The sequence below is a fragment of the Erythrolamprus reginae genome, chromosome Z, assembly GCF_031021105.1.
Source record: "Erythrolamprus reginae isolate rEryReg1 chromosome Z, rEryReg1.hap1, whole genome shotgun sequence".
NCBI lineage: Eukaryota > Metazoa > Chordata > Lepidosauria > Squamata > Dipsadidae > Erythrolamprus > Erythrolamprus reginae.
The window spans coordinates 104,302,760-104,314,773 of NC_091963.1; the positions used below are offsets into that span (position 1 = coordinate 104,302,760).

The window sequence follows — 12,014 nt, forward strand, 5'->3', positions numbered from 1 at the left end:
AACCTCCACAAAGCCAATTTTATTTTTATTTATTTAATTGGATTTGTATGCTGCCCCTCTCCGAGGACTTTTCTCTCTGCTGGCCTTGCATTTGTAAAGAAAATGGGGAAGCTGGCGGGAAGGGTGGAGTGGAATGGAGTTTTGCATGCTTCTTGACAATTTCCCACAAGGAAATTCGGTGGGGAAGGACATAGGAAGTCAGATTGATTCCTGCTCCCACACAAAATAAGCCCCATCTTGATGGAGACAAAATCGGGACAAATATTAAAAATGAATTGTTTGTGTTTAGATTTATCTTAAACCAATTTTAAACAAGAGCTTTTTTATTCTCCCTATACCCCTCCTATCTGTGTTAGGATACTGAATCTTTTTGCCTGTGTACTTTGTGAAGAGGTGGTAGCGATGGGGTTCCACTGGCCATGAGTTCATTGCACAACCATGGCAAATCAATCTGATCTAATTCAGAAATAGGCTTGGGTTTCTATCTAATATGCCATCCCGAATTCCTTGGTTGGAAAGGGTAGGTTTAGCAACCAAGGTACTGGGTGGCATAGAATAGTGTTTTTCAACCAGTGTGCCGTGGCACACTAGTGTGCCGTGAGACATGGTCAGGTGTGCCGCAAAGAAGGAAGCTCAGGTTCCGGTCTCGCAACTTTTTGCTGAGAGAGTGAGAGAGAGAGAGAGAGAAAGAAAGAGAGAGAGAGAGAAAGAGAAATCAAGAGAGGGAAAGAAAAGAGAGAAAGAGAGAGAAAGCAAGAGTGAGAGAGAAAGAAAGCAAGAGAGAGAGAAAGAGAAAAGGAGAGGAAGGGAGAGAGAGAGAAATGAGCAAAAAGGAGAGGAAAAAAGAGAAGTGAGAAAATGATTGAGACAGAGAATGAGAGGAAAGAGAGAGAAACAAAAGAGAGAGAGAAGTGACTCTTGATTTAAAGCATATGATAAAAAGCACCCAAAGAATAAGAGAAAAACCCCCAGCCCTCACCTGTTTTGGGAAATGGTTGAAGAGTGTGTATACACACACACACACACAAGGGGGGGAGACAGGGATGGAAAAAGAGAGGAGAGTGTCTTAGAGTGTCATTTTGGTTGGTGATGTGCCGCAGAATTTTGTAAATGTAAAAAATGTGCCGCGGCTCAAAAAAGGTTGAAAATCGCTGGCATAGAAGTCTAATTAAAATAAACAAACGAACATCTAGGAGGCCTTATGTGTGTTTTCTCTTTTCCCCTTCTCCCCTTTCCCTCAAAACAGATGATCCATTGACAAGATCACGGATGACACGCCTGTACATGAATATCAGCAACTTCACTGTTCTCCCCGAGAATGAGCAAGTTGTATAACTTCCAGAACACTGATTTGGAGCATAGTCTGCCTGCCATTGCTTCCTCACTTTCACACTCCCCGGGGTTCCCCCCGTATTACTTTTCTCCCGAGAGAAGAAGGGCCATTTCTGATGTGCGACGAACCTTCTGCCTCTTTGTGACGTTTGACCTTCTCTTCATCTCTCTCCTCTGGATAATTGAACTGAATGTGAGTTGAAACACTGGCTTTTGCAAATACGTACTATAAAATAGTTTATTTTTTGGTTTATTTACTAAATTAACAACAAACAAAAAATACTTAAAAGAAAACGTGCCCAACACCAATAAAAACCCCACCACCATTTAGGGGATTAAATTATTTACAATAAGTTTCAATTTCTTCCTTAGCTCCGGTTTACATTTCTTTACATACAAAAAGTGATTGGAATTTATTTTTCACATTGTTGTCATAAATTCTACTTAAGATATAATTTTTCACCTTGCTTTTGCAAATACAATCTTCTCTCCTGACCCCCTAGGTTCCCCCTTCCCCATTTCACTCAAATACCGTAATTGGGGAAATAAAAGTTTTCCCAGCGGCATTTTTCTTCAGCTACTGCAGTGGATGAAATACAGGGCATCAGTTGAAGATGTCCATCCTTGTATTGAGTAGTTAGTATACTATTGGGTAATTAGTATACTAGACTAGTTTTCATCTAAGGGGACAAATGTGGGGGAAAAGACTACTAATTCATTGGATTTTGGGTCTGATACACAAAGAGGGGCTGAGTCAGACTGGTAAGTTTTTAATTTGCTTGAGACAAAAACAGTAATGACTAACCTCTTGGAATTAACAAGGTATAACAAGTAAAACAAGCAGGAAGAGGGAGATTGTGATCCCCTTATATAGACCGCTGGTGAGACCAAATTTGGAGTACTGTGTTCAGTTCTGGAGACCTCACCTACAAAAAGATATTGACAAAATTGAACGGGTCCAAAGACGGGCTACAAGAATGGTGGGAGGTCTTAAGAAAGACAATGAACTCAATCTGTATAGTCTGGAAGACAGAAGGAAAAGGGGGGACATGATTGGAACATTTAAATATGTTAAAGGGTTAAATAAGGTTCAGGAGAGAGAAGTGTTTTTAATAGGAAAGTGAACACAAGAACAAGGGGGCACAATCTGAAGTTAGTTGGGGGAAAGATCAAAAGCAATGTGAGAAAATATTTTTTTACTGAAAGAGTAGTAGATCCTTGGAACAAACTTCCAGCAGGCGTGGTTGGTAAATCCACAGTAACTGAATTTAAACATGCTTGGGATAAACATATATCCATTGTAAGATAAAATACAGGAAATAGTATAAGGGCAGACTAGATGGACCATGAGGTCTTTTTCTGCCGTCAGTCTTCTATGTTTCTAATTGTTGTAATCGTTAGGAAAAGAAGGAAGGCCATTTCATATCTCCACCCATGAATAAACCTACACGTATCAGTGCTATTGTGTGCTACAAGGTAATGAGGTAATGACTCAGGTGAATTACTTGGCTTACACATTGTGCTATAAGAATAGAAACCAATTAGATTTTCAGGAAAAACATTCCTTCCTGGTTACATACATTTGGAATACTCAAGAGCATTTGAAAACACCACACCCTGTAGGAGTAATATTATATTCCTACTCATCTGCAGAAGTTAGATCTGTACTCTTTCAGCAATTATTCAAACTTGGGAGCTTCTTAAACTATTGGTCAAGCGTTCAGAGGAAATGGAGTTGTAGCCCATGTCTAAAGGATACTAATTGTGTCAAAATATATTAGAGCTTCTGAACAGAAATTTCATTAAGCGCAATTTAATTTGCAGAATACATAATTAACTATGGAGCATTCCAACAATATTCTTTGTAAACAAAGCATTTCTCAATATAGCATATCAGTAAGAACAGAGTCATTGGAAATGGAAAGAACCACATGATTGAAATGGAATGTTATAGTCACTTCACTCTACCCTCTTCACATGCAACGTGAGTATATTCCACAATACGAACCATTGTAAGAGAGTAGCTCAAGTGCAGTAACTTATAGTCCTCTTGAATGCCACTCTTTTAGATTTGGAAACCACAACTTCTTTAACAGAGAAATGAGCAGAGACTCATCATATGGCCACCCATTCACTCTGCTTCCTTGCTTTCAAATGATTAAAAAAAAATGGAGAGGGTTTTTTTTTAAGGCAGGGAAACAAAAGCCTAAATACCATACTCCCAGGAAATGACACATGGTTTTCCTGATGATAATAATATAGCCTCAAATGAGCCAATCAGTTTCCCCAGAACAGAATGCATGAGAAAAGGAAAACTTGTCCTTCTCAAAGCAAGATTCAGTCTTTTCATTGTATAGAACAGCTGTTTAACAACTGAGTCACAAAAACAAATACAAGGGAATCGTCACATCCATAAGAACAAATGGAGAGAGAAAAATCTCCATCATATCTGCATCTACTCTAGATAAAGGCACTGAGGGATTCAGCAATCTAACTTCTTATTGATGTTCTGGAAGAAGCGTTCACAGGAGTTATCTAAGTCAATCTGCAGAGGTCAATATTGCCTAACTCTGTGTAAATCAGTGTTTATCCACCTCAGCAACTTTTAACATGTGAAATTCAACGCCAAGAATTCCCTAGCCTGGAGAAAAACACTGTTGTAAAGAAAAGCATTTCGAGGTGAAATAGTATAAAGTTCAGGGCAGGTACTTTTTAGATATATTTTCCTCTGACACCTAATACAAGTAAAATTGCTATTTGCTGGCACCTATTAAATGTTTTAATTCATAGTTTAATTTGTTAATAGCTTTTTGGCTATTGCTGCTCTGAATAATTTTACTAACATTGCATTATATTCATAATGATTGGTTTATCACGCTTAACATTCATGTTGCATGATTGTTCCTAACTCTTTTATCATTGCTTGATACTTGTTTGAAAGCTCCAGATCAAACAGGGAGCATTAAGATGAAAAGCATCTGCCATTGTTAGGCAGAATTCAGATAAATATGTGACTCTAGAGAACTTTTCTTCCCCAATCTGAGAAATACTAAGCCAATTAAGAATAATGACCCCAGTAAAGTTTAGGATATTTTAACGATAGCTGAATAGGGTACAAGTACTGTATAATGCAAAAACTCTTGGAGGTTCTTTGGATAGTCCATTGAATATCTGCAGTGTTGTTGAAAGTAGTCAATCAATCAATATCAACTTTATTTGATTAGTCAATCGACCATATCAAAGCGAGGAAAAGGACCACATCGGTCATCATAAAATTGTGACTGGTTAAAATACAATAAAATTGGCTAAAATAAAGGGAATTTGAATAAATAATAAGTTAAAATGCAGTATTATATGCTAAAATTGTGTAGTAAAACATGAGAATATAACTCGTGCAAAGAATTATATTAAACAAATCTAAGATACTGATATAAAATATTCTTAAGTGAGTTCATCTCCTTTGCATGCCACTCCAATATGTAGTCAATGGAACAATCTGACTATCCTGGCCCTCAATTAGCTACAAATTTTATGCCTGTTGTTGAAAGTGATTTGGGGAAGATGTATGGATCTGTCTGTATAGCTCCCAGATGTTTATTTATTTATTTTAGATCTATGTTTCTCTTATTATAGTTGCGTGATAGCCAGAGGGGGAGTATACAGATTTAATTAAATAAATAAATACAATAAATAATGAGATTGGCCTCAGTGACAGTGACGGTTATGACATGAGATTCTGCCCCTCTGCCCGGAGTGCATCTTCTACTCCAGGGGTCTCCAAACCTTTAGTCCTCAGGGACCACTAAATTCATAATTTTAATTCCCACGGACCACGAATATGATCTGCCTAATGACTGGCTGCGTGAGTGTGGCTAAGTGGTCATGGGACTAGGTTGGCATGACCAACTCAATGTCACTCAACGTTGAGGGGCACCTCATCAGCCTCTACTTGCAACTCTCTTTCCAGCCACTCCTCACCTCCCCGCCTGGGCTCCTTAGGGCTCCTATAGGAAGCAGGTGTTTGGAGCTAAACAGAAAGAGTTGGCTCAGTTCAAATTGGATTTGGCTGAGAAGGATGCTCAGTAGAAGCACCTCACTGAGGACTAAAAGCATAGGCTTTCCAAACACAGGGAAGACCTGTGGGAGTGCAAGGCCAGGTACTAGCGCCTGGAGGCTCCGCGGGCTGAGACAGTCAACCAGTTCCAGCCCATGATGCAGTCACATTGGAACAAGGCCCTCCAGCTCTTCCCCACCAGTGGCGCTTCCCTCCAGCCTTTGCCCAAAGCAGACCCCAAGTCGGAATTTCTGCCCTCCTCCAACCCACACAAAAAGATCTCGAAGGGGGAGACCCTCTGCAGCAACACAAACATTCATTGCATGTAACTAGCTCAGGGGGCCGTGGTTTGAAGACCCCTGATTTAATGCAATATAAAAAATGCAAATAATTTTTCTGGGGAACCACCCAAATTTTATCACAAACCACCAATGCTCCACAGACCGCCACAGTTGGTGACCGCTGTCCTAGTCTCTATTATGGATTAGTTGTAGTTAGGGCTTGAATGTAAGACAGCAATTCTATCAATGGACTGTGCAGTCACCCTGTTGCTTAGGGTGGGGGAAGGGAACCTTGGCACTATTTATTTATTTATTTATTGGATTTCTATGCCCTCCCTCTCCGAGGACTCGGGGCTGCTCACAACATATACAAAATCTTGAATCCAATTAATTAATTAAGAATCTAACACACACACCCCAAAAAGCATTAAAAAAAATCATTCCATTCACTCCACATTCTCTCAAAACATTAATTGGGCAGGGAGCAAAGATCTAATGGCCCCAGTCCTGGCGGCATAAATGAGTCTTTATGGAAGGTAAAGAGGGTGGGGGCCATACAAATCTACAGGGGGAGCTGATTCCAGAGGGCCAACTATGCCCTCTGCATAGTTGCACCAACTGTGGTTGATGCCTTGTTATTTATGGTTCAAGATGGAATTACTGCCACAAGAATTCATCTTGAACTAGATCCTGTGCAATTTGAATGCGAACTTAATTTGTTTTGGGGCCAATAAATTAATCTTGGTGGAAGAGCCTTCTCTGTGGCGGTCCCGGCCCTCTGGAATCAACTCCTCCCAGAGATCAAGACTGCCCCTACCCTCCTTGCCTTTCGCAAATTACTGAAAACCCACCTATGCCGCCAGGCTTGGGGGACATAACTGACCCTTAGCTGTTTCATTTTATGTATGGTTTAATTGGATGGTATGGCTGTTTTTATAATGGGTTTTTATAATTGTTTTTAATATTAGATTTGTGCTTTGTATTTCGTTGTGAGCCGCTCCGAGTTTTTGGAGAAGGGCGGCATACAAGACCAATAAATTTTATTATTATTATTATTATTATTATTATTATTATTATTATTATTATTATGCTGTTTAATCCCTTTTATGCATACCTCAGGGGATCAGACTAGTGATTATATCCATAACTTGGCTGGTGTATAAAATCTCCAATAAACTGATCTAAAGGCACTGATCTAATTCCAAAATAAACTTGTCAGGTGCAAGAAGTCAAGAGCTAGGATAAAGTTCAGAAGTAGTAAAAGTTTATTTCATGATACATGTACACACAGAGATATGATTACTAACGGTAAAGGCAAAATGGCACCAGATAAGACTTAACAGGCTTCCAGCAGGGCTGGACTTAGGTTTCTTACCGAGGGTGTAGTAACTCCAAATTGTTTATTCATTTCATCCTACCCTTGGATTCCCACGGGCCATCTTCTGTAGCTACCCTTTCCAGTTTTCTCAAAAATGTGCAGCTAAAAGATATATAACAGAAATTATAAGCCAAATCAGATTAGACTAGAGTCAATTGTAGTGCTCTATGCTATTCTTCTGAGCTATCCAATATTACCCAGAACCAGCAGCCTCTGACCTTTCGGGCACCAGACTCTGGTTCTATGGAGACAGGTTTTTCTGTGGATTGGAGGGATGTGGGTTTTATAAGCTGCCTGCATCCCGCAGATGGGGCTTCGCTTGTTTGCACAGCCTGATATACTGTGGACTGAGTGGGGGTTGGGGCCTAAAAGAAACCTCCTAGGACCGTAATGAGGAGCCTATGGCACACGTGCTACCGGTGGCACGCGGAGCCATATCTGGAGGCACGCAAGGCATTGTCCTATGTCAGCTCCAGCTGATTTTCTGCCTTCTGGAGGGGGGGGGGCAGTGAAAAACAGCCCAACAGGCCTATTGGAAATTCATTTCTGAACTTCCGGTAGACCCATTGGGTCTGATTTTGGCCATTCATCTAAAGCAGTGGTTCTCAACCTTTCTAATGCCGCGATCCCTTAATACAGTTCCTCCTGTTGTGGTGACCCCCAACCATAAGTCGAGCGCCAATTCTCCCAACAGAGCTTTAAGCTGAATGGCAGGAAGGTCAGAGGATCACCTCCACTGTAAATGTTTGATTGGTCAGATTGTAAAAATACGTTCCAAGGCTCTAGATTGTAGAAGCTTTAGTTCCTAACACCATGGGGAATTTGTCTTTTCCCAAGGTCAGGCGACCCCTGGGAAATGGTTGTTCGACCTCAAAGGGGTCCCGACCCCCAGGTTGAGAACCATAATGTTTTTTCATTATGTTGCTCCAAATGTTCCCAAAGCACATCTAACATTTCCCCTTCAATTGATATTTTAGGTGACACCCCATACATCCTCATGAATAAACCTCTGCAAAATTATTTCAATGTATCAACTGAAATACAAATAGTTTTTGACTTAAAACTGTTGGTTTACTGGCCGTTTAAAGCTATAATGGCACCAAAAATGTTCAAGTCTTTCTTGGGGGGGGGGGGGGGGATAACCCAACAGGCCTATTAGAAGTCGGGAGGCTTCAGTGAGGCCTGCGCGCTTGCGCAGCAAGAGGGCAATGTATTATGGGTGTGGGCATGCACACACATGCTATTATGTGCACGCACACTCTTTTGGCACCTGGACAAATAAAGATTCATCATCACTGTCCTAGGGTGTCTTTCAAACCATTTCAAGCACAATACTTCAGAAAATGTCATATCCCAAGCGCAAAATTGGTGTCCTTAAGTACAAAATGTGCTTTTCCAAAAATTTTGGGAATGTTTCAAGTTTATAATAATGCTTCGCATATTATGTTTTGAACATTTATTTATTTATTTATTTATTTATTTATTTTGTCCAATACACAATGAGGGTTTTAGTGGGTATATATCTATATACACATAGTAAAATACGTGATGAAGGTTATAGAGGAGCTACCCATAGTAAAATATATCTAAGAAATAATAGAAAAGAAGGTATAGTAATAGAACATATCAATGAAAGAATAGAAGAAGAGATATAGGAATAGAGGAAAGATATAGGAGAGCAATAGGACAGAGGACGGAAGGCACTCTAGTGCACTTGTACTCGCCCCTTACTGACCTCTTAGGAATCTTGACAGGTCAACCATAGATAATCTAAGAGTAAAGTGTTGGGGGTTTGGGGATGACACTATGGAGACCGGTAATGAGTTCCATGCTTCGACAACTCGGTTACTGAAGTCATATTTTTTACAGTCAAGTTTGGAGCGGTTAATATTAAGTTTAAAATCTGTTGTGTGCTCTTGTGTTGTTGTGGTTGAAAATGAAGTAGTCGCCGACAGGCAGGACGTTGCAGCATACGATCTTGTGGGCAATACAGTTGAATTTTATACTCAACACAATTTTGTATTCAAGATACAAATGGTGCATTATTTCCAAACTTTCCTTGTCTCTTCCAAAATATGATGAGAAGCTATGCTGGTTCTGAACTCTGGGAATTGTCCTGCTATACCTGGAGGCTCCAATTGGGGAAGACTAAAAATAGTTTAAATAAAAGCTAAAGGTTTTCCTTGTCTAGTTGCATCAGATTCTATGGGGCAGTGCTCAGAGTAAAAAAGAAATCCCATCTAATCATTGTCTATCCAACTCTTAATGTCATTTTCTTTAATCTTATTTACTTTCAGGCTGTTAAAACTATCCAGGACAATTTAAAAGAAGAAGTCATCCATTACCATTTTAAATCATCCTTTTTTGACATATTTGTAAGTATTCCACTGCAATTGCCTTTTATTTTTAAATGGAGGCTCTTTTTTGTCAGTGCAAATTATTACTAAATAATTGACGTGGCTGTTAAAACATATCAGCTGTTGCATTTTGTAGAATTATTTTTCAGTCTCTCAAAATCTTCTTACACTGCTAGCAGTTTACCTAATTTTCTATTAGTTTAGTTTGTTCAGAAATAATTGTATTATATTTCTCAGAACTTTGTCATTGTTCATAAATATGTTATATATTCATTTTTATTAGCTCTTGGCTTTTTTCCGGTTCTCGGTACTACTACTTGCATATGCTGTTTTTAAACTCCGTCATTGGTGGGTCATAGCGGTAAGAGAAAATTCTTTACAAAATATGTTTAATTATATATTTTGTAGTTTCCCAAGCTGCTCTTATAATGGATCTTCTTTTTTCTTTCTCCTTTTCTCCTCTTCATCCCCAAGATCACTACATTGGTGTGTAGCACTTTCCTGATAGTGAAAGTGATCTTCTCAGATGTGAGTTCATGAAAAAACTGGGTTCTATTTGAAGTTTCTAATGGTTGGAGCAGATTAAAATATCCTGTATTAGGTCATGGGAATTTAGTTCATCATTAAAATTCCAGGGGTGTTAATGGGATTGGAGGTGCAAATGTGTGTTTACAAATAAAGTAGTTTATTCATAACAGCTGATCTTCCAAGATGGTGAATAATAGTCTTTAAGAAATTCTGAATACTGTATATTTACCTTTGTTAAGCTAACATCTCCAAATGTGTTGGCTGTAATTCCCATGCACTTTAGATAGTCCACGTTTAATGATTACAATTGAGACTATTAAGTGAAACTGCAGCGAGGCTTATAATCTTATTTCAGCTTCCTTTAGCAAACTTGTAAAGATCATAAATTCAAGGATTGAGTGTATAGTCATTTTTTCCATCACCATCATAACTGCAAACAATGCTAAATGAGGCAGTCACCATATGAAGTCTAGGGGTAATCAGTGGTCATTAATTGGTTGCCGATCAGTTTCTGGTCACAATTCAAAGTGTTGGTTATGACCTATAAAGCCCTTCATGGCACCGGGCCAGATTATCTCAGTGACCGCCTTCTGCCGCACGAATCCCAGCGACCGGTTAGGTCCCACAGAGTGGGCCTTCTCCGGGTCCTGCCAACTAAACAATGTCGGTTGGCGGAGCCCAGGGGAAGAGCCTTCTCTGTGGCGGCCCCGGCCCTCTGGAACAAACTCCACCCAGAGATTAGAATAGCCCCCACCCTCCTTGCCTTTCTTAAGCTCCTCAAAACCCACCTCTGCCGTCAGGCATGGAGGAACTAAGATAATCTTTCCCCCTAGGCTTCTACAATTTATGGATGGTATGTTTGTATGTATGATTGGTTTTATAACAAGAGTTTTTAGCTGTTTTTAGTATTGGATTTTTACATTCTGTTTTTGTCACTGTTGTTAGCCGCCCCGAGTCCACGGAGAGGGGCGGCATACAAATCCAATAAATAAATAATAAATAAATTATGCCTGGAATGTATGAAGGTTGTAGATCCAATCCGACTGGAAGGATCTAATGTTAAGTGATCTCCAATACATGCCTTGAAACATCTCTCCTTTTTTTCTTTCTTCATGCAACAGCTGCTGGCCAAAGGGGCATTTGGCTACCTTCTGCCCATCGTTTCCTTTGTCCTTTCCTGGCTAGAAACATGGTTTTTGGATTTCAAAGTCTTGCCACAGGAGATAGAGGAAGAACAATGTGAGTCTGCTTATCAAGTGAGGGCGGGTGTGTCAAATAAACCTGCTCTCCCACCTATTAAAATGGTGTTATCAACTTTCCTGGTGAGGCTTTTTCTGACCATAGACTTCCTTGTGAAATTCAGGGAAGCATTTGCTATTTTAGAAGAAAGTTAGAATTTACCCATGACAAATCCTTTCTTTCTATCTCATTTTATTTTTGACATACTGCAAAAAAAATTGTAAAGATGGTGGGATTAAGATGTCACCTTTAATCTAGAAATATAACCGAGATTGCTTAGATGAAAAAAGCTCTCTATTGTCTTTGACGGGCTGAAGAACTAATTATTGTTATTGTTGTGAGCCGCCCCGAGTCTACGGAGAGGGGTGACATACAAATCTAAATAATAATAATAATAATAATAATAATAATAATAATAATAATAATAATAATAAGCTAAGCTGAAAATAATAACAGCAGCAGCCACAACAACAACAGAGTTGGAAAGGACCTTGGAGGTCTTCTAGTCCAACCCCCTGTTTGAGTAGGAAACCCTACACTACTTCAGACACATGGTTATCCAACGTCTTCTTAAAAACTCTCAGCGTTGGAGCATTCACAACTGCTGGAGGCAAACTGTTCCACTGGTTAATTGTTCTAACTATCAGGAAAATTCTCAGCTCTAAGTTGCTTTTCTCCTTGTTTAGTTTTTACCCATTGCTTCTTGTTCTATCCTCAGGTGCTTTGGAAAATAATTTAATTCCCTCTTCTTTGTGGCAACCCTTGAGATGATGGAACACTGCTAATATGTCTCTCGTAATCCTTCTTTTCATTAAACTAGACATACCCAGTTCCTGCAACAGTTC

At 39.5% G+C, this 12,014-nt stretch overlaps 1 protein-coding gene across 1 annotated transcript in view; it reads left to right on the forward strand.

Moving 5' to 3' along the window:
* Positions 1 to 12,014, forward strand: part of STARD3 (StAR related lipid transfer domain containing 3) — a 45,670-nt gene that overhangs the window by 10,293 nt on the left and 23,363 nt on the right. Inside the window, exons 2-6 of the mRNA XM_070728981.1 lie at positions 1,247 to 1,525; positions 9,343 to 9,420; positions 9,686 to 9,763; positions 9,877 to 9,930; positions 11,052 to 11,169. Coding sequence (XP_070585082.1) covers positions 1,319 to 1,525; positions 9,343 to 9,420; positions 9,686 to 9,763; positions 9,877 to 9,930; positions 11,052 to 11,169 — 535 coding nt within the window. The 5' untranslated portion in view covers positions 1,247 to 1,318. The remainder of the gene's footprint in view (positions 1 to 1,246; positions 1,526 to 9,342; positions 9,421 to 9,685; positions 9,764 to 9,876; positions 9,931 to 11,051; positions 11,170 to 12,014) is intronic.